At 39.1% G+C, this 24,509-nt stretch overlaps 1 protein-coding gene across 3 annotated transcripts; it reads left to right on the top strand.

The window, feature by feature from the left end:
- The first annotated feature begins 776 nt into the window (after window positions 1–776).
- On the top strand, window positions 777–24,035 carry ifrd1 (interferon-related developmental regulator 1). Of its 3 annotated transcripts, none has more exons than XR_015760437.1 (12): window positions 777–1,014; window positions 12,381–12,485; window positions 14,348–14,447; window positions 14,731–14,855; window positions 15,140–15,297; window positions 15,389–15,439; window positions 15,531–15,709; window positions 16,102–16,210; window positions 17,000–17,134; window positions 20,925–21,053; window positions 22,625–22,700; window positions 22,978–23,037. XR_015760437.1 is itself a non-coding variant. In XM_087997224.1 (12 exons), the coding sequence occupies exons 1-12, from the start codon at window positions 981–983 to the stop codon at window positions 23,065–23,067; spliced, it is 1,311 nt and encodes a 436-aa protein (XP_087853350.1). In that variant the 5' UTR covers window positions 777–980; the 3' UTR covers window positions 23,068–24,035. The 3 variants fall into 3 exon arrangements, 2 of the variants coding, with proteins under 2 accessions (XP_087853350.1, XP_043565457.2); XM_087997224.1 differs by having other exon boundaries at window positions 22,605–22,700; window positions 22,978–24,035; XM_043709522.2 differs by having other exon boundaries at window positions 778–1,014; window positions 14,363–14,447; window positions 22,605–22,700; window positions 22,978–24,035.
- Window positions 24,036–24,509: the final 474 nt, after the last annotated feature.

Genomic DNA, 24,509 nt, shown 5'->3' with positions numbered 1-24,509 from the left:
TAATTCAGACTCCTTACAGGGTCAGTTGGCTAGATGGCCAATGAAGATTAGACTGGTGCGAAAGGCATGGTACCCGATTTGATTTGGAACCTGCTTCCTTACCCTGCCCGTGGCAAAGGCTGTGGTTCACATCTGGCTTTAGGACAGAGAACTGGAGATGAAACAGCTTTGGAAGGAATAAAGTTAACAACAAATTTTCTTATCAAGCTGTTGACAAGTGGTATTACACACCTCTGAAGCAGGTTGGACTTGAACCTGGGTCTCCTGGTTCAGAGGTTGGAACACTACTACTGCACATTAAGGGCCGGTCTACTGATCTGGTATTTCTCAGGCGGGTCTCCCATCCAAGTACTAACCAGGCCTGTAAGGGATATGATACCATTACGTTTTTGAGAAACCTGGAACGTTCGTATCACCAACACTGAATATTTCATTGTAAACATTGGTTGCAGAAAATTTTGGGAGAGACGATCTGATGTTCTTTTTGTGGGGCAGAGGGGGAGACAGTCACCTCAGGAGACACATTCTGGAGCGACGGGGGGAGAGAGAGAGAGTTCAATACATTGACACGTCTCTTTCCCTGGCAGCTTCACCCAAGTCAGTCACTTTCCGCCAACGTGTCACCAGCAGCTGGTCCGCATTGTAACACAGCTGTCCGCCTATTGGCTGAACGTGACACCGCCCCTCCGCATTCCATTGACGTCATTCCGTTACGTAACCTGCGTGAGGACGCTAATATAAAGGGCGAGGCGGGCAGTCTGACGTTGACTCTGGTGAATGCAGAGGTAAAATGAGTCGTTTTGGTTCGTCGCCATTTACCGGGATTATTTATTACTTTTTATTGCCGTTTGGTGATTCACATCTGGTTCCTGAAAGACGTTACAGTAAAAAGTGTTCTTCAATCGGCTGATCGGAGAGACCAGTAGGGCGATATTTAATAAACTGCGGCGTGTCAATCCCGGAGAGCGGGACTCGGGAAAATGCCGAAATCGAAGAAGCGGAACAACAAGGGAGGTAAGGATTGGGAGGGAAGGGGCACTGGGCATGCGCGCCATCGCACTGCTCTTCGGGAGTTGTAGTTCGCTCTGTGTGAACAATCGGCAGCCACGGCTGAGAGGGTGGAGCTGTAGGGACTACCTCACCCAGCAGGCAATGCGGTGTGGCGCGCCGGTGCCAGCCGGGCTGTGGCCGCCACCGCCGGTGCTGATCGCTTTCCCGTTAAAGCCACGTGTGGCGGAGGCGGAATCCGGCGGTCAGTGTCAGTGTCCGCCGCCCGATCCGGACGGTGATTCATATTTGGAATTGTTCGGAAGCGCACACGAACCTGCGTGAGTTTCTTAATCCAGCCGGCGGCGATGAGGAGACCCCGAGAGCCGGTCTGAGGGCGCGAATATTTCTATGAAATTATAGGCTGGCCTGCTGTGACTAATTCTCTGGTTCGGCCAGATCTCTCCACCCGTCCCATCGACTTCGCACACACTCCTTGTTCAGCAAGTGCCATAAAACGCTGGCGACTATCCGTTGTGATTGTCCGCAGTCGGATTGTTGCAAATAATTCAGAAATTCCTCCCTCACTCCTAATTTAAAATCTGACTAATACAATACCGTCTTATCTTTGAACATGTTCAACCTCCAATTGATTCGTGCCTGGGTAGGAGGTTGTCATGGCCGAGAGCGCCCAAGGCTCTTTACAATCAACTAAAATTTTGTGTACAGGGAAGTTTCGCAAACAGCGTTAAGTGACGAATAAATAATGCTGTTGATTTTAAGAATTAAATCGTAGCTAGGAGTTGAGATCTACCCACCTTCATTGTACAGTAGAATCTTGCAATCATTGTGCAGGAGTAGTATTTTTTGGTATCCTCTGAAAAGTTGCATCTTTCCACCATGTGTTGCCTGAATCGATTTTTGTGCAGAATACAAAGAAACAGTACACCATAAGAACATGCCTTTCAACCCATCAAACCTCTGCTGTGTGTATCCATCGTGTGTGTGACTTGAATGGACAAATTCGATCATAGGTGAAGTTACTCCCAATGAGTCACTGCAAAAGGTGTGCAAATTCTTAAGAGCAGTAGGGATGTTTTGCGTGTCCTGAAGTGAATCTTGTAAATGCAGCACTCTGCTGTGCGGAACAACCTCAATTATCTGAACAAAATGGGTGAGGAGTATTTTGTTTAGATAACTGATCTGATCATAAAGGAAGCCTTACAGACACCTTGAGATCATCTGAAATCGATGATCTAAAATTCGGATAATTGATTGGATAACAGAGGTTGTTCTGCATGTTACTGAGGTGACTAAAAGATTCCTACCCTGTCCATGTTAGTAAATAGTCAATTCAACTGCTGAGTTCTAAACACATCAGGATTCAGATCAGGAAATAGACTTCAACTTATCCAAGCTGTCCCAGTTACATAATTAGAGGGCATAGTCAACACACACATCGATACTAGAGGTTTAAGGTGAGGGGAAAGATTTAAAAGGGACTTCAGGGGCAACTTTTTGACGCAGAGGATGGTACGTATATGGAATGAGGTGATGGAGGTTAGTACAATTGTAACCTTTAAAAGGCATCTGGATGGGTATATGAATAAGAAGGGTTTAAGGGATATGGGCTGAAACGTTGATTCGCCTGCATGACCTGCTGTGCTTTTCCAGCGACACATTTTTCAGCTCTGATCTCCAGCATCTGCTGTTCTCACTTTCTCCTAGTTGATTTTAAAGGATATGGGTCAAGTGCTGGCAAATGGGACTACATACTTAGGATATGTGGTCAGCATGGACAAGTTGGACGAAGTTTGTTTCCATGCTGTACATTTCTGACTCTGTATCGAGTTCGAGATTGCAGCTTTCCTCAGTAAACACTTTGAGAAAAATTAGAATGCTGGTCCTTCCCATATGAGGGGCATGGATAGGGTAAATAGACAAAGTCTCTTCCCTGGGGTCGGGGAACCAGAACTAGAGGGCATAGGTTTAGGGTGAGAGGGGAAAGATGTAAAAGAGACTAAAAGGGCAAATTTTTCATGCAGAGGGTGGTACGTGTATGGAATGAGTTGCCAGAAGAAGTGGTGGAGGCTGGTACAACTGCAACATTTGAGGCATTTGGATGGGTATATGAGTAGGAAGGGTTTGGAGGCATATGAGCCAGGTGCTGGCAGGTGGGATGAGATTGGGTTGGGATATCTGGCTGGCATGGACAGGTTGCACTGAAGGGTCTGTTTCCATGCTGTACATCTGACTGACTCCTGGAACATAGGAGTTTTAGCTTCATTCTATGTAGAAGTAAATGGCAAACACAACTTCTGTCTGCATTGGGGGTAAGGGTTCACATTCTTTCACTGTGGGTGACATGGTGGCTCAATGGTTAGCACTGCTGCTTCTCAGTGCGATGGACCCAGGTTTGATTCTTGCCTTGGGTGACTGCGAATTCAACACAGATGTTCTCTCCTTGTCTGTGTGGATTTTCTCTAGGTGCTCAGGTTTCCTTCCACAGTCCAAAGATGTGTAGCTTAGGTGGATTGGTGATGCTAACTTGCCCAGGGTGTTAGGTGCATATAGGGTCGGGGAATGGGTCGGTTTGGACTTATTGGGCCAAATGGCCTGTTTCCATACTGTAGGGAATCTTTTTAAAAAGGAAAGTAACCAACTTTGCACAAGTTACTTCAGTAATACAATTTAAGTTTCCATCATTTTTCACCTTGCATCTTTTGATAATTTTGATTCATTACTGGGTTTTCAATTGTATCTTGCCCAAGTGGTTATCCTTTGAGATTCATTTATAGAGTCATGTCTTTGACATATGGACATTGATTTTGCTGGTTGTTTCTTATTTGTGTTGAACTACATGGCCAAAACAGTACAGAATGCAAATGAGGAAATTGCAACCTGCTATCGTGCTTTAGTCAGGCTGTGCCCTCGCGATTTAAATTCTAGTTGCAAACTAGAAGCTATCATTGCTGTCAAAGGCACAACTAGTGAAGAAAAATGGGAGAAACATGGGTGCTTTTAATCCTCTTTTAAAGGGGACATCTGATCAGTGATTGTGCAGTCTTTTATAGTACCTGAGCAAATGACAAAAGCTAGCTAAACATTACTGTTTAAGCTAAATACCAAGATTACTACAGGTGATGTAAGTCATGCACTGATATTATGTATTGGAGGTGATACCTGAAGTGTTTTGAAACAAATTAATGTTGAAATTAGACATTGTCCAAAATTGATAAGGACACATTCAATAGTATATGTACATCTTTGCTTTGTTTGGCCATTAGAGTTGTATTCTGAGAATACTTGATGTTTTATCCAGGTTGTGTTGGACTAAGATCACTTCTATTAGTGAGGTGCCATGTGTGATGGGTGGAGCCCCAAATATATTGGGCTGGTAGTGGAGGCAGTCCTACCATAGCAGTCATTCCTTTTCCTTTTCTGCTTTGTTCACTTTTTAAATAGAATTGTCTGGGATGTCACTCGGTGACTTTGTAGACACTGACCCAGCATGCATGCAGGAAGAGCTCCTGCATGAGCACAGCTTAAACATCAGTGACTATAAATTCGGGGACATGTGTCCAAATTCCTGTTGCATTCTCAATGTACAACTTGTGACAGGAATGTTAATGAAAAATGTGTCTACAATGTAGACCTGTTATACTTGGCTATTTTTTTGACCTCAGGACTTGAGCAGATAGAATCCAAGCCTTTTTCTAACTGTTCCTGGTATTAGAATCCCTACAGTGTGGAAACTGGTCAAACAAGTCCTCACCACCCTTCCAATATGTATCCCACCCAGACCCATTCCCTGACACTATTTGCCCCTGACTAATGCACCTAACCTACACATCCCTGGTCACTATGGGCAATAGCAAGTTTTGAGAGGATTTGTAGCTCAGGTTGAGGTTTCCAGAGCTGAAAGGTTCATTTCCAGATGTTGCATTACCTTACTAGGTAACATCTTCAGTGGACAACCTGCAAAGGAATTTTCAGCATTGCTGCTTTCTATTTGTTTGGGTTTCTTTGGGTTGGTGATTTCACTTCCGGTGGTGTTATTTCCTGTGGTGAAGTCACTTCCTGTTCCCTTTTCTCGGTGGTAGATGGGGTCTAGCTACTGGGCAACTTAGCATGGCCAGTTCACCTAATCTGTACATCTTTCTGATTTGTGGGAGGAAATCGGAGCACTTGTAGGAAACCTGCGCAAACAGGAGGAAAATGTCCTCTCAACAAAGACAGTTGCCAAAGGGTTGATTCGAACCTGGGTCCCTGGCACTGAGGCAGCAGTGCTAACCACTGGCTTACAGTGCGGTATTTCAAATTTCCTCTGAAGGAGACAGGGGATAGTAGATGAGATTTGTTTTCACATTGAGGTATGTGACTTGGTGTGCTATAAAGATCTGTGCTAGGTTCGCTGTTTTTTGTCACTTATGTAAAATTTATTTGGTTGTGAATGAGGAATGGTTAGTTTGCAGCTGAAACTAAAATTGGTGTAATGGCCAGTGCAGAAGATTCTCAGGACACTGGAACCTTAATCAGGTGGTCCAAGGCGTGGCAGATGACATGTAATTTAGATAAATGGGATGATCCATTTTCATAAGGCAAATCAGGGCAGTACTTGCACACTTAATGGTAGTGTCCTTGGGACTGTTGACAAACAAGGAGACCTTGGGATGCAGGTAGAGGCAACGGGTAGATAGGATAGTGAACAAGGCAGAAAGTTCACTGCCCTTAGTGGTCAGTGCATTTGGTATAGGATTTGGGAGGTCATGGTTGCAGTTATACAGGACGTTGGGTAAGCCACTTCTGGAATACTGTTCAGTTCTGGACTCCCTGCTATAGGAAAGATGTTTTTAAACTTAAAATGGTGCAGAAAAGATTTACAACTAATTGCTGTGGTTGGAGGGTTTTGAAGTATAGGTAGATTCATACAATGGGCAAGTTGGACTGAATGGTCTGTCTGTGCTGTGTCTCTGACTACTGCCTCTAATGCATTTTACATCCTTCCTTCTTTTTTAAAAAAAAAAGTAACAAATATTTTGCAGAGTACTCCAGATGTGGTCTGCATTGTCCATCTAACTGAAGCATAACCTCATGTGTGTTTTTTTTTCTGAAATGGCACTCTATTGGCTTTCCAAATTACGCAGTACAACACTAATCTTTTAATATTAATACATAAGTTGATCCAGATCCCTGTATGTCTGAGCCCTGCAACGTCTGTACCTTTTTGTTTGTTCAACCTTGAATGGTTTCATGTCTTGAGTTGCACTGTTTTGGAAAAGTTAGTGTTATCACCTTATGTTTGCCCCAGTATGGCATGTGTACCTGCATACTTTACTTTAGGTCATGTGGGTTGCAGAGGTACCTACTGGTTTGATCTTTTGGCTTGAATTAAATACAAACAAAAGCCTCCTTATTACGACAGCACAATCTGTTGATCCCTATTTGTAATGCTATCTGTAATCCAGTAGTCCAGGTTAATGTTCCATTAACACTGTCTTGGTCCCACCATGTTAACTGATTACAAAACTGGATTTGAAAGCTCTTCTGAAGAATGGTGTCGTTGAGGCTGTTATTGTAAATCTCATCTGATTAATGTACTTCAGAACAAAATCTAATCAGTCATCCTTGTTCTGGTCTAAATGTGACTCCAAATCTCCAGAAATGTGCTTGACTCTTAAGCTTTCAGCAACCCTCTGTTCTTAGGCAAATGCTTGCCTTGCTGGTGGTACCCATATCCCATGAAAGAATACGAATAAATTGTGGTGAATGTGAATTTTATTTTTTAATCTTGATCAAGTTGCTATAAAAATAATAGCATTCCAGATCTAAAACTTTCCAATGGCTTTTTTCTGCTTGATGTCATGTAGATTTTTAAGGAATTCCCCCCCCCCCCTAAAGGCATGAGACAACATTGACCATTTGTTTTTGATTTGAAGAAATGTTGCAAGATGTCCCCTTTGAACCTTGGTACAGTTATCATAAAATCCCTGCAGTGCAGAAAGAGGCCTTTCAGTCCATATCCGCACCAACCCTCGGACCATCCCATCCAGACTCTGGCAACCCTGCACCTGGCTAATCCACCCCAGTCTGCATAACCCTGGGCATGGCAGGCAATTTAGCACTGTCAATCCACCCAACCTTCACATACTTGGATTCCAGAGCACCCAGAAGAAATCCACACCAACATGGGAACGACAGACAGTAGCCGGAAACTGTATTCAAACCCGGGTCTCTGGCACGGAGTAGCAATGCTAACTACTGTGGTGCAATTCTGCTCGAAATGACACCTTATGTGTTCACAGCCAAGCTCACTTGTACCATGTATTTAGCATTGGGAAATTGAAGTCCAGATTAGTGGTGCTAGAAAAGCACAGCAGGTCAGGCAGCATCGAGGAGCAGGAAAATTGACGTTTCGGGTAAAAGCCCATCATCAGGAATGAGAAGTCCCCTATATGACATGCAGGTAGTTCAAGTGGAAGTCCTGAAATGTGACACTCCTGCAAAGTCCCAATTATTAAACTTGATGAGAATTTCTGTTTTCCTGCTCCAGAAAACAGTGTTTCTTCACTCTTAGGTCTGACCATTGAACAGTTGAACTCTCACCCTTTTGGGGGGGGGGGGGACATTGTTTGTGGAATGCTAATTAAGTAGATTTTAAGTTGTTTCTTCAGGATTTTTCACGTTTATGGTTTCTTGGCTGGGTATTTGGAGCATCCTTTGAAAGTGATTGGCTGCTTAGACAGCTTGTTAATGTTACTTGAGTTTCATACCAGGAATTTCCCAGTTTAAAAATGCTGTTGTTAATTATAGTATCACTGCTAGGTGAATCTCTCTTGAGTGGATGTTGCATCTCTGAAGGCAAGTTTTGGTGTTGTGTATGCTCTCAGTTGCAAATTGAGCTGACTTACACTAAAGAGTGTAATTTCTTTTTTGTTGTGCATAAGTGTCCTCTGTTGTAACATAAATGCAGGGAACCAGTTTGGTGTACTATCATAACCCAGGAGGTTATGCAAGATGATGTGTGGAAGAGTGTTAATCACATTCATTTAATACCTTGTCTCAAAATGGAGACTATAGGAGTCACTTGCTGCACTAATGTGTTTTGGCAAGGATTAGTGTTCAACGGCATGTCTTTGCTTTTGTGGGAATGGAATAGCATCATCTATGTAATGTTATAATCACACAACATGGAAATACACCCTTCAGTCCAACTAGTCCACATCGACCAGTTTACAAAACTAGATTAGTTCCACTTGTCTGCATTTTGACTCATTCCTCCAAACATTTCCTATTTGTGTACTTAAATGTTGTTTAAACGTTCTAACTGTACCTGCATTCTCCACTTCATCTAGCAATTCATTCCACACCTGAACTAATGTTTATATTTAATAAAAAGTTGCCCTCCTATCCTTTTTAAAAAAAATTTCTCCTCTCTCCTTTAAAAGTATGCCTCCTAGTTTTGAAATCTCCCAATTTAGGGAAACTGCCCTTGTCAGTCATCTTATCTATGCCCCTATGATTTTAAGCCTCAATAAGGTCATCCCCAACCACCTAAGCTCTAATGAAATAAATCCCAGTATTTCCAGCCTAGTTTTAATATCTCAAACACTCCATTCCCAGCAATATCCTGGTAAATCTTTTTAAATCCATTTCCAGTTTAATGATCCTTGCTATATTCCAGAAGAGGCCTTACCAACATCCTTAACATGATATCCCAATTATATGCTCAAAGAACTGATGAAGGAAAGCACACCAAATGCCACTGTAATCACCCTGTGCAATTTCAAAGAATTATGTACCTGAAACTCTAGCTCTGTTCTCCAAAACTACCCAGGGCCTTAACATTAATTGTATGAATCCCATCCTTGTTTTTACCGAAATGTAATGCCTCCAATTTATCCAAATTTAACTCCCATCTAGCCATTTCTCAGCCTATTGTCCCAATTGATCACGATCACTTTGTAATCTTCAATAGCCTTCACTGTACCATGAATTTTGTTGTCATCTGCAAATTTTTTATCCATGCCTCCAATATTCACATCCCAATCACTTTATATAAATGACAAAAAGCAATGGACCCAACACCAATCCTTGTGACACTCCATTGTTCGCAAGCCTCTAGTCTGAAAAACAACCCTCACCCTTTGTCTTGACAGTAGAATACAACTCTGTATAAATTATCAAGCCCCCTGAATCCCATGTGATGTAACTTGACTAATTAGTCTCCCATGTGGAAACTTGTCCAAAGCTTTACTGAAGTCCAAGTAAACAATGTGAAGTCCAAGTACCAATTTGCCCTCATCACTTTTTTAGTTGCCACCTCAAATTCAAATCAAATTTGAGATAGTATTTTGCTGGCACAGAAGCATGCTGACTATTAATCATTCCTTGTCCCTGCAAATCCATGTAAGTACATCTTTCAGAGTTGCCTCCAACAATTTACCCACCACCTCTGTCTGGCTCACGAGTTGATAGTTCCCACGCTTCTCCTCACAGCCTTTCTGAAGGACACTAGGAAACCTCCAGTCCTCTGGCACCTGATGATAGTTAGTTAGTTGGTTAAAGATTATCAATATTCTTAAGGAACTCTCTCTATTTGGCTCAAACATCAATTTGATACTCAAGTGTGGTTGTAAGGAAAATAACTAGTTTTTTAGCCGCAATTAACTTTAAGTATTGTTAAACTATTTTATTCAATTTAATAAGCCAACTGTACAATAATACATGCATATCTTGAATAAAATCCAGCTGCACAAGTTGAAACTTCCAAGTAATTATGTTGGACTTGTTTCTGCAAAGGTTGACTGGAACTCTTGAATGATTAATCAGCTGTTTGACTTTAGCTGTTTTCTTGGATTGTAACTGTAGTTGATTTGAAAGGTGAAATGGTATGAATTTTGCAAAATGTGATGGTTTGCAGTGGTGGAATATGGATGTTGTGAAATGATTGCTTCCTTTTTTAATCAAGTTTTAGCTGTTCATGGCAGTGCAGTAAGTACTTAGAAATGGGGAATGAAAGTAATGGCAAAACCTAGTAATCTCCCAGCACTGCTGTTGTGTACGAACAACTTGTGGAATAGTGGCCTCTTTTAAAATAAGATTCTTCCCAGCCAGTGCTGTTATGAAGATAAGGTCAATTCTTCACTACAAATGTAGTGCTTCAGCATATTTACACTTTGGGGTAAAATGATATGCTATCTGTACTTGAGGTTGTAAGTCCTGTGGTGGTTGATATGAATGCTTGAGCAGTTAAAGGTTGTCCTTGCAAGAGAATTTTCAGAAAATTCAGCACAGCAGATCAGATTAAAATTTAATTTAATCATGAATAGAAGTAGGAATCCATCTCTCTTCCCTGAAAGACATTAGTGAAATCTGCTATGTTTACCTGGTCTAGTCTAAATGACACTGCGATCTCCTCTCAGCTGCCCTTCAAAATGACCTAGTGAGCCATTTTGTTCCATCCACTTGGGGCTGGGTAATAAAACGTTGTCCATGTCTTGAAAGTGTATAATGTTCAAGGACTGGCAGCAATGACTAAGCTGACAGGAATGAGCAACAGAGCAATGATTTAAAAGGTATTAAATGGACTAGAGGGCTCTATATACAGTGGGTTCTGCTTTTCTTATTACTGTACTTGGATTTGTAAGGTGTAATTTGGAAATGGTTGATGGCATGCAACCTGGTATACAGTATAGTGAACTGTGGACAGGTAAGCTTGTGTGGAATGGGTGGACATATGGTAGATGAACATTGTAATGCAGAGATTCTTGAAGAGATGATAAACTCCTTGTGTAAAGGAAGGTCTGGGGTGCATTTGTGTACAAATCATTGAAGCTTGAGGAAATGGTTTAAAAAGGCAACAAGATCCTGGGCTTTATAATTAAAGGAACAGAACAAAAACAAGGAAGTTAATACTCCCCACAAATTACTTCCTCAAATTAGGAACCTGGGTGATTGGAAAGGATCCAATACTTGAGACTGCATTAAAGTAGGTGAGAGGTGGCTGGGTACATTTTTCTCACCACAGGTGGTATTTGTAATCCAATGGATTATATGAAGGCAAAACTTCCAAAGGCTAGTTTAAATTTTACACTAGCTTCTTAATATTCCGTTGTATTCAGACTGCAACAGTGGATATAATGATGCTTAACTTTTTGAATATCAAGTTTGCTTTGTTCCTTGATCATAAGCTTATTAGGGAACATCTCCAAATCACCTAATGTCTTTTAAATCCCCTCAAGTTGAGTGTCTTCTGTAAGAGGATATATTCCATTTGTTTAGTCTCTTGATTTAAGCAATGAGTTGGATTCTTCACATTGAAGGTTAGGCCAGTGTAGCAACAAATTTATATATACAAAGATCTCATTAAACAACCAAATTGCTAGTTAATCTCTTGGCATCTGTTAGCTAGCAGATTGAAAATGCTGCTGTTTGAGTAATAACTACAAAAATTCACCTGTCTTTTGAGATGGGACCTCTGTTTAATTAGTGAATTTCAGCAATATGGTACTTCCTTGGTATTACATTGACATAGTTTAGATTGTGCTTGTTCTGGATTGTACTTTGAATTCCACATTCTAATTGAGGCAAACTTCCATCTGAGCCTGGATACTAATTTGAGTTCAGTTTTTTTAGATACAGAAACAATAGACATTGAAATTTGTTTTTTAGCTAATTTTCCAGCAATTAATTTGATATTTAATTGGTCTAGGTTTTTTCACTAAACAGGGCAACCAGATACAGATCAAACATCAAGGCCCTTTCAACTGCATCTTTCAAACCTATGTTCTCTACCACCTAGAAGGCCAACAGGCATTTGGGAACACCTGCATGTTCAACTCCATGACACCACCTTCTTAGCTTGGACTTGTGTTCCTTTGCTAGTGCAGTAAGCACTTAGAAATGGGGAATGAGCGTAAAGCCAAAACCTTGATCTCACAGGATTGCTGTTGTGTATGGTCAACTTGGAGAATAGTGTCCTCCTCCAAAATATAAGGTTCCTCCCAGCCAGTGCTGTTATGAGGATAAGAGGTCTATTGACAAGCGTAGTGCTTCAGCATATTTACACTTTGGGTGTAAAATGATATGCTATCTCCACTGGAGGTCAAACTCCTGGGGTTTATGATATGAATGTTGCTTAACATGAGCAGTCGAAAGTTGTCCTTGCAAGTGAATTTCCTAACTTCAATCTGTCATCTTGACTGCAGATTTTGAATTGGTTCAATGCAAATAGTAATTTCATGTGAAGTTACATTAGTTAAATTTCAGCAGGTGTAAATGGGTGGTTTGGGTTTAAGGTCAATATCAGAATTGCCACTTTTGGACAAATGGATCATTGATCTTTGGCCAGTATCCAACAACTCTTTTTTTTTTCTCTTTCGCACTTCCAGGTCGACAGCAGCGAGCAGTGCAGCCTTTCAGTGATGAGGATGCGTCCATTGAAACATTGAGCCACTGCAGCAGCTTCAGTGATTCAACCAGCTTGGCTGACGAAGGTAGAGTGTCAATTGGTCCTTCTGTAATGTTAAACGTCTGCTGTAAAGATCTTTTTTCCACATTAGTTCTGTATCTTGAGTGAATTAAATGCTGAATTCAGTGGAAACGACATTTAAGTGATTAGTCTGTGAAACACTGCCTTGTGGGACTATGGAACTAGTTAGTGGCCATTGAATCAATTGTGTGAAATAATCTCCAAAAAAATTTAAAATATTCCTTTGTCAGGTGATTTAGTTTGCTTGCTGAGCTGATGGGTTTGTTTTCAGATATTTCGTCACAGTGCTAGGCAACATCATTGATCCTCTGGTGAAGCACTGGTATTTTGTCCCTCTTGCAAGTTGTCTTGGTTTATTGTGGTGGCTGATTGGTAAATGGGAGTTCAGATCGGTATGTTTTAGTGGAGTTCTGGTTTGAATGCCTGATCTCTAGGAATTCCTCTAGTGCATGTTTTTTGTTTGGTTTATCCCAGTATGGATGCATTTCTCTAGTTCTCTCAGAAACCGAACTGGAACAAACCAAAACATGAATGGCAAGTGGGGCAGAACAACTGCACTTCACCTGGAGACTTACTGGTAATGTTCCCTAGCATGGTGACAAAACGTCTGAAAACAAACCTCCCCAGTTCAGCGAGCAAACCAACAACCTTAGTTACAAATCTTCAAGTTCTCACTCACCTGTGTTTTAACATGAGCACTTGAGAAGCTAGTGATTTTGGAGCTTTCCATGTCTGAGGTTTTCCTTGCATCAGAATCTTATAAATGATTGTGTCAAATGACTGGGATTGTTAGAATATGGAGATTGTGAAGTTTCTATCATTCAGACTACTAGATGATAAAGCAGACTAAATGGGGCTTGTTTTGTTTTACAATTGTGCACCATTGTGATTAGTATTGCTTATTCAAGATTAAATTTTAACCTGTCATCTTGACTGCAGATTCTGCATTAGTTCAAATAGTAACTTCGTGTGAAGTTAGACTAATTTAGGTGCAAGTGGGTGGTTTGAATTTAAGGCCAATATCCAAATCATAAAAATCTGTTTCTATGGCTCTACCCTGCTCACTTCCAATTATGGAGATAGGGCAAGAGGTAAAGAACCAAGCAATTCTAAGGAGCGGTGATAGTAAGCTAAATATTTTATGAATGTTGGTGGTCTGATTTGTAGCGATTGTTGTGGGTGAGCTCCCCAGACCTGATGGCTGAAGTGAGGTGAAGACAGTTTTGGGGTGGAGGCAAACTCCTTCAGTACTTATTTTGGATCAAAACTATTGCCTACCTAGCTTCCTTTTTATGTCTCCTTCAAGGGTCAATGATCAAATCTCCCTGGTCCTTTGGGCTTGGTATTTCCAAAAACATTGGTCACAAGGCTCTGTAATTGAAATCAAATAATTTAAACTCTCAACATGTAGGTACCACTTTATTGCCATTGACATCCACTCTTGCAGTTTCTGCAGCCTTATTCCTCTTAATTTCATATCTAAATTATAGATGGATGCAACTTCATTCTGAAGTGTGAACTGCAGTTATGGAATGAGGAGGACTGCATTTATTTTGGATCTGTCTATTCCCCAGTTAGCAGTAAATTTTTTAGACTTGTGTCTAGTAGAGTCTGAGTTGGGGACCTTAATGTGGAAATTTGGTGTGTGAATCCTCAATCAAATTCTGAAAGTTATATCTTGAATGTCAAGTTTTGCACATTGAGAACTTGGTCACCAATAGTCATGCCTGCAGTGAAGGATAAGGGAGATTGCAGTGAAAGAATCTTTTCCTTCACATGTTCAACTAGCAATGTATTTTGAATACAATCTACCATGTGCATATCATTTTACTGACCAAGATGAAACCTTCCTGTCTTGCATAAAAGCAATTTGTCTTCCAGCTATTGAAGACATTGATGAAGAAGCAAGCCAAGAGGATTATGAATATAAACTGAGAGGATTTATTGACAACACTCTGGATAAAAGGTGAACTGTAACACTTATAAATTGTATCCAGTCTTCAGAAGTGGTGATTTTGGGTAAAAGCTAACTGCTCTGTAATCTATACTGATTTGATGCCAATTGCTGATCTGGATAATTCCAGACAACTGTGCTAAAATTAATGGGGAAAGTAGATGACTTCTACAATGCAGTTTAATGATTAATATCTGTTTTAATACTCCATTGATGTTCCAATAACCATTGCTACAAATTCATGAGTTTTTTAGAATTCATTGTTTCACTAAGCTAATTGTCATTATTTTAACAGTGCAAAGGTCAGATTGTCTGCTCTCGAAGGACTGAAGTCTGCTTTCTCTTCTAAAATCCTTTATGACTTTATTCTGGAAAGAAGGGTGACCTTAACTGACATTATTGAACGTTGTCTGAAAAAAGGTAATGGATACAGGAAGTATTGCTTTCTTTTTATATAATAGAAAAGTTTTGATATGTTTAAAGAAATCCAGCTGTTTCCTTTTAAGGTCCTCAGTAATGACTGTTGCAGTTTTTTTGCTTTGGAGTTTAGAACTTGGCATCAAACTTTAATCCTGTTCAGATTAGTTACTTTAATTTTTTTTTCTCTCTGCAACCTTGAGTATTGGCATGATTTAAAATAAAGCCCAAACTGCAATTAACTTTGTAAACTATGCTACTGTGTGACATTTTTTTTTCATGTGAAGGCAAAACAGAAGAACAATGTATGGCTGCCCAAGTTGCTTCTCTTCTTTGCATTCAGCTGGGATCTAGCATTGAAAGTGAAGAAGTCTTCAAAAGTTTGAGGCCCATCTTCAAGATCATACTTACTGATGAATCAGTCTGTGTACAAACACGAAGAGCTGTAAGTAGGTTTGATCTTTAACTATCCTGAAGTAACTGTCTTTCTGCTGCGTACTAACTTGTAATTTTTTTTGTTTTTGCTGTCCTTGCAGTGTGCTACCAGTTTGGCTGTTTGCTGCTATGTTGCAGCTGATGATATAGAGGTGAGCATGAGTATCTTTAAAAACATGTATGAAAAGTAATAGTTTTGAAGACTAAGACCAGATGTTTACAGTACAAATTAATTGCCAACAGGATCTCCATTTAACAATGACCTACCTTGAGAGTGTCTTCACTACATCCTATCAGAAGGATTTTCAGACTGATTGCTTTCACAGCCCTCAATCAACAACTTTGGGTATCAGCACTTTGGTAGCATGGACACTGCTGCTAACCATTTGTCCACCCTCACTCATGAAGAAAATATTTGAAATGTAAGTTTATTCAAATGCAGTGATTTTAATAATTGTTGTTTTATCCATGTTAATTTTTTTACCATGTAAGCCAAACCTGTTGTGAATTTGCATTCCAGTTGGCTGTTTATAAAATTGGCTTGTCAAGATTATTTTATCTTCTCTACTTTACTTGCATAATTTTAAATATTTTAATATCACAATTGCAGTCCTGATGAAGAACTGAATCAGTACATTTAAACTTGGTCTTGTCAACCTGCTGGTTTAATGGATCTTGTACCCCAGTTGAAGTTTAATTTTTATTACATTTGTTGTTAAATATGTATAAAGATTACTCTATTTGAGAATAGAAGTTAAACAAATGCATTTTGAGAACAAACTAATTAAGACTTCCCAACTAAATTGTATTTTAGCCATTTGACCAAACTTCCCAGTCTTCTTTCTTGTGGTGATGTGAACATGAGGATTGCTGCTGGAGAGACGATGGCTGTGCTGTTTGAGTTGGCCAGAGATCTGTGTGATGTAAGTTCTTAAGTATTTTGGTTTTCTTGTCCTCTACTAACATCAAATTTGTGTAAGACTCCATTTTAATAAGTGGACAATGGAAAGATAACTATAATGGAGATTCAGATCCACAAACTGAAAGTCAAATAATATTTGAATAAAGGAAGTTTTGCCTAACTTAATGTTTTAATCCAATTAATCTAAAACTTCAGCTTGGTCCCACTTTTGCGAGTAAGGATCCTGTCCTTGAAAGAGGGAGAAGTAATGGAAATGTTTAAATGCCTGAACTGTAACTGACCACCAAAATGAGATATTGGAAAGTTAAATTGCATAACATGAGTAAATAAGAAGTATCAAAACAAGTAAACCAGTTTGCTCACTTTTTTGCTGAGCCTTGTAAGATTGAAGCAGTCATCAGGAGCTAGTTGCCTTCTGCCTGATCTTAGTTATGTAAAGTTTATTGTAATAAAATCTAAGTTGTCCCTTTTTTCTAATGGGACTTAAATGCTGTGTGCAAAATCCACTTCTGGCTCAATATAAACTTGTTTGTTTGTTTTTTCAAAACAATTAAATCACTATCTGGAGATTGAGGGATACAGGGAAAAAGTGGAAGACTGCAACTAGCTGAATAACTCTTGCAGGGAGATGTCTCTGGTTAGAGATAATAACCATTCTGATTGTAATTTGCATGAGGTCTTGCTGAGATACATATTTGTATATGCAATCCCCAAGTGGGGGGGAAAATCAGCTTTTCAAATTCAGTTACTGTGGCACAACCTTTTGTAAAGGCTTTATATCTTTCAACAGGATTTTGAATATGAAGATATGGAATACCTATGTGGAAAGCTGAAGGGTCTGGCTACAGATGGCAACAAATATCGAGCTAAAACCGACAGGAAGAAACAGCGCTCTGTTTTTAGAGATGTTTTGAAGACTGTTGAAGTATGTGTCTATTCAAAGCATTTGGGCAGCTCATTTATGTTTTACATGTTGATGTTTGGTGTCTTGAAAGCTATTTTAACTTTACTAAAGACTCATTGGATTTTAAGTTTGGGGTTTTTGGTTCCTAATTCATAATTAATACAAACACTTACTTCATAAAGTGAGCAATTGATTAAGAGGTTCAGATATGACCGTTTCTCAAATAAAACCTAAATAGTCAGTCAGGTATAGGCAGTGGAGGCTTCCAGGATTCCAGAGGAAAATCCATTTTATTTGGATTTAAGTTTTGCAAACATGTTCCCTTTTTTTTAATTCAAACCATTTTTGAAAGCATCTGCCCATCTGTTTTGTAGTGAAATATTTCCTTTGTTACGTAAAACCCACTGGACAGTTTCCTGCATGTCTGGTTGTAGTATAGTGAGCTGAGTTAGTTGCAATATTTTAGTGTTCAATCTGTGCAGTGTCTCTAAACTTGGCAAGCATTTCAACAAATACAAATACAAATAGGACATTTTCTTGCAACTAATGTTTTCACTGAATAGCAAAAATGTTTTGATATTTGAATTATTTAAATGAGTTTTTTTTGCTTTGCTCATTTTAAATGAGCAAAGCCTAGATTTCAGTATCACATTGTAAGTAATGTGTTGCTTTGTACTGTGTACCAAGTCAATTTGTCTACCTCCTTTTCCAGAGAACTGTTTTTACTACCCAATTCTGTATTTAATATCTATTATGGTTAATGTTTCGCCTCCCCATGTTAGATGAGAACTAGGAAGGTAGTTCAAAAATATGGATCTTCAATTCAACACAGCTGAGATGAAAATTCAAGGGTCATGAGTGGGGAAAATGTTCTGAAATAGAACCATGGAGCCAAATGTTAATGTAAATGGAGGTAGATGAACTCCAACTCAGCGTCTTAAAATTATTGGTGGTAAATGAGAATGTGGAGTTTAGTCCTCAATCTGATCAAGCATGATCTTGAATGACTGAGTTCAATCAAATGGCCCACATGTTGAGCTCAAGTTGTTTACTCATCATGTGAAACTCAGGAATTGTACCTGACAAATTAGAATATAGTTACGGGGGGGTCCATCTTTTAGGCCATTTTGTGTGATATCTGTAAGGATTGCTGCAGTTGGCAGAATGCATGAATAGATTTTGAAACGAGCAATATATCTAAATCCACCTTTCTTGAACTCCTGCTTTGGAAATGCCTTACAAAATTGGCTGCATAACTGTCAAGCTGGAATACTTTATTGGGCATGTATGGGACCTGAATTTGTGATTAGAATAATATAACTTATCTATGAAACAGCACCAACTATGGTAAGGTTCATATTTAAGTGCAAAAATACAAATTTGGCAACATGGTATTGCTTATCTTAGACTAGTGCCACTTTTAAAACTTAACAGGTTTTGCTTATTGCTGAATTTTAAATTCATGCCAATGTTATTAGAGGCATGAATACTCATTCACTACTTCAGTTTTAATTTTTGCAGCTTTCTTGCTGTTTTCTGTTTCAGGTTATTACCTCTAAATTGTGTCCTTAAATCCTGTTACTGCTTACCAGTGTTCATAGGCTTCCGATTTTAAGAATCCATGCTTCCTTGACTTGAGTATTTCCATTTCAGGATAGGCTGTCTGCTATTGTCTGTCCATTACAAGCCTATTGAATCTCTCCTTACCTAGAATGCACCTTTTCACTCTGCTTCCTGCAAGGATACCATTCCATTCCCAGTTTTCCTGTCTTATCTGTCCTGATGCCACCTCCCACTTGACTGCGTCTGCCATGACCTCTTCTCGTTTAAGGATTCTGTCCCTGCATGTGGGCGAGTAATATTTTGTGTGCTCAGGCCTTCAGTTGTGTCCAATCCTTCACCCCTTCCTGTCCTTTCCAGAAGGTTCCATTTTGTCCTCCCTTTCCACCCCAGTACACAACATTCCAAAAATTATTTTCTGCCACCATCAAACACATCTCCCCTTATTGTATCAGAATTTACAGGGAGACCCATGACACCCTGGTCCACTCTAACACTCCCTCACATCTTCTCCCCTCCATCCTCCTCTTTCCCCCCCACGGTCACCTTCCCATTCAATTGCAGAAGGTGTAGTAGTTGCCCAGTCACCACCTTCCTTGCTGTCCATGGCCTCAAACCCAATGCATCTTCCAGGCAAAGCAGATTTTTACTTGTAATTTCAAGCTAGTCTACTGCATTAACCGCAGAAGTGATATTTTACATTGGTGAGGCCAAATGTAGACTGGGTGACCACTTTGTAGAACACTTCTGCTTTGTGTAGGAATTACAATAACCTAGTCGGTTACTATTTCAATAAACCACCTTGTTCCCCGGTTAATGTTTTGTCTTGCCCCTGTTGCAGTCTTTTGCAAAGGCTATTGGTATACAACCTCATTGCCTGTTTTAAGCACTTTTATAGTCTGTCTCCATATTGAATCCATTACTTCAGAAACTGACCAAGCCTGTGTTCCATGTTTCTTGCGTTCTCTTTGCATATCCTCTCCCTTTATGCCTCAATTTACACCATTTTATACCTGTTTCTCTTGCAATCACTAACAATCCCTTTTGTCTTTTGCACTGGGCCTCACTTAACTGTTTCTTTTGCCACATGTGATGCCAGACCTGCTGATTTTTCTGCAGCATTTTGTTGGTTTCAGGTTTCCAAAATCCACAGTACTTTTTACTTTGGATTTTTATGATGTTTGGATGTTCACGGACATCCTGACTTGCTGTAATGCAGGTTACATGCGTATGCAATAAAATGTAAATTTGCAAGAGCTTGTCTAACAAACTGTAGATGCAGTTGGATGTCTGATGTATTTGTAAAGTTGAGTTTAATACGTCAGTCCCTTTCTAATGAGAATGCCTGACCACACCCTAAAATGCTCTCTGAACATGTGCAAGACACTCATAGTACCCCTGTCCTGTTTACTGAATTTATTGTGCTTATTTGTGTGCTGCTATGGACAAAGCATTTATACAAGTATGGAGAGAATCTTCTGTATATGCAATGTGAACTGCTGTTCAGGAGTGAGACAGAAAACCTTGTCATTTTCCTAGAATATGCAATATTTGTTTGCAGAAAGTTTTTTATTACATTTCAAAGTTATGTCCATATACCTTTAAAAGCAATTAAATCACTGCTTACTTTGTATACTTGTTTATATTTAAGCAAAGCTGGACTTAATGTCTACTGCAAAGTCCAAGCTGAATTACATTGTTCCATATTGCATCATAGATTCAGTATACTGAAGCTTGCTTTTCTGTACTCCTGTCTTCTACAGTTTGCAGCAAATGAATGCATATGTGCTGACAAGCTCTTATTTACTAAATGATGAAAAAGTTCATTTTGAATGCCACTGTTGGGGAAGCATTCAAGTAACTAAGCTGTAGTTCTTCATTATTGAACCATTTTGCTGGCTTAGACATGTACTTCATGTTGTTGTTTTTTGTTTGTATACTTTAGAACATTGTTTTTAGGACAGGGGATAAACTTTTTGAACAAGTCCCCTTCAGTTGTCCTGAGACAAATGTTGTATAGCCAAGAAACCCCTCTCTTCCACCACTGCTACCTGCTCCACAGACAAGTTTTTTTAAAAAAAGTTTCTAACTTTTAAAATGTGCAATTTTAAGCACAAGGCAGACAGCCCATGTTGGAGGAGTTACTTATTTTTCTGGGAATCTGTACCTGGAAACCTAACACTCATCGCAATCTTAAAGGTGTAAATTGTAAATATTTGACACTGGCTACTTTTTCTTTTGCTTTCCACAGGAGGGAGACTTTGACCCTGAAACTATTACATTTGGTCCTGAATGCATGTATATTGATAGTTGGGTTAAAAAGCGTACTTATGAAACCTTCAAGGAATTGCTTGCATCTGGTATAAGATTGCATCTACAGGTTAGTTGATTTCTCAATTCAAGGTTCAGCGACAACCTTTTTGGCTTTTATGTATCTTTTCGAGCTCTATGGATGTAATTCCCAACCAAAAAATTGCTGCCATGGAGTCAAACATAACTAATTTAATGTGCAAACATCACTTAAACTGTAATAGTGTAGGGGGCTAATTGTTTCCGATTGAGGAATAGTACTTTGAATCTTGCATTTCCATCTAAATAAAAAGTGGCTTTGTTTTTGTTTCACTACTTGTGAAAATGCAACATTTTTTTTCAAGTGAATTTGTATCTTCTGTCACTTTTTTTAATGTAATGTCTAAAGGTGCTTCATAGCAACATTATGTGAAATTTGAGCTAGGTAACCTAATTAATGGGGCAGGTGACCAAAACATTGGTCAGATTTTCAGGACCATCTTCAAGAATGAGAGTCCAGAGATCTGATATTTTAATGCTTTCTACTTCATGACCCTGTGGAAAAATAATGCTTTTAATGTTATCATAAAAATAACTATTTGTTATGATGACCAACTTCACTTTTTTACTAATGTGCTTTCATATTTCAAGCCAATTTATGAACTGCTGCAAGTATAAATGAAACTACTCTAGATCAGAACCCTCTTCAGTCTAAATGATCCCTATTATTTTCTGTAGTTCTCTCTTCCAGTTCCTCAATTTCTGTTCCTTTCTTCCTGTTTTATTTAAACTTGCCCTTTTAATGCGTAGCACAACAACTTTCTCTTACACATTCTCAGTTTTGTCTTGTATATCTTGATTTTCCATCTGGCTTCACAAAGGTGTTAAATCCATGTAGATATAACCTTTTAGGTTCCAGCTGGTGCTTCTCAATATTAGTGTGGATCCCCTAGGAATTGACAATCTCTGACTTGTTTGAATATAGGGCCTGTATAAATGTTCAAATTGAATTGTTGCTAGGTCAGTCAGAAGCTAGGGGGAGGAAACTTTCATTTAATTGCAATATATTATGCATTTTGGGTGGGGGGAGTGGTGGTGGGGAACTTGTGACTAGGTCGTTTTTTTTAGCTGTTGATTGGTCGAAATTAAGTTAGTGAATGTAATGCCTCTTTTTGTCCTAATTTCTAAGTCCTTTTAGTTGTAAAGCTGCAAATAACTCCCAAGTTAAGCTGATGCATTTTGCTCTATTGACTGCTGTTTGCAGCTGTATAACTAGTGGATTTTTTCAGTTGCTTAGTTAATCATTTGGCTATTTTTTTCTAAAGTTCAAAGAAAAGAACTAGAAAATCTAGCTTAAGTTCTATAAATATCCTGGAATTAACTGATTTTTTTTTTCCTCCAATCAAATTATGAAAAGTTACAAAATTGCATTTCAAAAACATCAAGGATATTGGCTTTGTCCTGCAAAGTAGATTGTATATTGTTCACTTAATATGCCAACAACAATTGTGCAGCTACTTCTAAGGGAGTGAAGTGGTGATTGATTCCCTGTATATCTTGATTGCCTGGTGACATTTTGTTCAAGGTAACTAAATTGTTTTGCAGGAGCTCAAAAGCTTTTGTTGTTCAATATGTTAAACAGGCTAATGAATTTGTGCGCAGTGTCTTTGACCTAGGACCACCACTGCTGCTTGATGCTGCTACACTCAAAGCAACCAAAACATCTCGTGTTGAACGGGTAAGGCAAAAATTGTGCTCTCCTCCAAATAGTTCATAAACTTTTCTGTATTTAATGTGGTTAGGTTGCATTTTGAAAGAAAGGTCGACTGGATGAAATTTGAATGCTCAGTTTATTTCCTGATCAGTGACCACTCCTATTCCCAATACTTTTAATTACAAAATGTGATTCTGTTGACTGTCTGTCTGTGAAATGGTAGAACAGTACAGTACAGTACAGCACAAATATTTCAAATAAAAATTTTTAAAGTTATTTTTCTGCACTTTTTGTTTTTCAGCACTTTTACAATGCTGCTGTTTGTAAAGCTAGAACTAAGGCCAGGAACAAATTCCGTGACAAGAGAGCAGACATCGGAGAATATGTTTAAATTCCTGACAGAATTCTGTGGGAGGTTTCCTCTGCCCTGTGTGTGACTGTTATATTTGATCTTTGTTAGACGTAGCAAATGGAGGAAATCTCTCCATCCTCCCATAATATACACACACTAACTTTTTTTTTTTCCCCCCCCGACCCCCACCTCAAGTGTTTGCTTCACTTCACTTTTCAATCACTTCTGTATATCAAATAACCACCAGCACTGAGGTCTAATGGATTTCTCTTTAATTTGTAACTGAACTTTGCACAGATGGGAATGATGCTACTTAATTTGTACAAGACTTTAATTGGTGTAAGTAAACTTTTGTAACTCTAAAGTGATTTGGTTATAATGAAGTATTCATGTTTAATGTGACTGGATTTTAAAATTTATAATGTAAACATTGCATCCACTTTGTGCTGACTGTATTTAATAAATGCATACAAAAAACTGGCAAGAACTTTATTTCAATGTAAATTGAAAAATTGAGTGCAAGCTTAAGTACAGCACTTAATCAGTTTTAAAAGGCTGGCAATATTTCATAGGTCTGGCAGCATCCAGAGGAAGAAACTTAGCAACATTGAGGATCCCTGAATTAAAATGTGAACTGTTCAGTCATCAAACTGCAGGTTATTTGTTTCAATCTCCTCCAAAGCAGGGTATTTCTTGCTTTCTTGCATCTGTAATGCTTTTGTATTGGGATAAAATTGTAAGCCTTTCTTATTGGAAGGCAAGTGTTTACGTGTCTTGAATTATGAAGAAAAATTGCTTGCTCTCTTTTTGACAATGGAAGAATGGAACCTTTTTTGTTATCAAGGGGCTCACCTTTTAACACGGTTCAAAGACCTGAGATGATGATATGCATTGCAATCTCTTGTGCCCAGCTGTGAGATAGTGATCTTGAGCAGGGATAAGATCTCTTAATTGTCTCTTGATTGCAAGCAACAAAAATTCTGCTTTCAGTTAAAATAGTTTTTTTTTAGAAAACAAAAACTGGTTGGGTAATAGTTATTCACTCAAGAACACCTTTGTTCTCAATGTAGAGAAAAGGCAGAAATATGTCAAATAAAAATTGTGTAATTTTAAGTGTCTTAAGACTGATAAGTCTAAAGTTAACAGCTAAATGGCTATCTTAAATTTTGCTATCTATTTTGGATTACCTTGCATGGATCAGCAACAGAAGTACTCAGCAGTGCTGAGGCTGTCCAACAGTCAGTACTCCAAGACCATATTTTAAAGTCCAGTTGCATACTAGTTCAAATGCTGCAAGCCAGGAATAGCTCTTCAGTTTGCTCATGAATGGATCTCCTTTTTGGCTGGAGGTAAGTTTTTTGGCATGATGGCTTGCAGACAGGTGGATGTGGTGAAGAGGATGATTGTCTTCAGAACTGACAGAGGAGACCATGGTATCAGACCCTGCCAGCCTGGCCTGAAGCTGCCACCTGGATCAGTAC

This window comes from Chiloscyllium plagiosum, unplaced genomic scaffold (assembly GCF_037043375.1).
Source record: "Chiloscyllium plagiosum isolate Xiang-an unplaced genomic scaffold, Cpla_swu_hap1 HiC_scaffold_19, whole genome shotgun sequence".
NCBI lineage: Eukaryota > Metazoa > Chordata > Chondrichthyes > Orectolobiformes > Hemiscylliidae > Chiloscyllium > Chiloscyllium plagiosum.
This window is presented reverse-complemented; position numbering and strand designations above follow the sequence as displayed.

What these genes read in the sequence shown, in the direction of transcription:
- ifrd1 (XM_087997224.1), top strand. Translation starts at nt 981, where the DNA reads ATGCCGAAATCGAAGAAGCGGAACAACAAGGGAG. An exon ending in TGAACGTTGTCTGAAAAAAG is followed by an intron (nt 14,856 to 15,139) that starts GTAATGGATACA and finishes TTTCATGTGAAG; the next exon opens with GCAAAACAGAAGAACAATGT. An exon ending in ATGAAGAAAATATTTGAAAT is followed by an intron (nt 15,710 to 16,101) that starts GTAAGTTTATTC and finishes ATTGTATTTTAG; the next exon opens with CCATTTGACCAAACTTCCCA.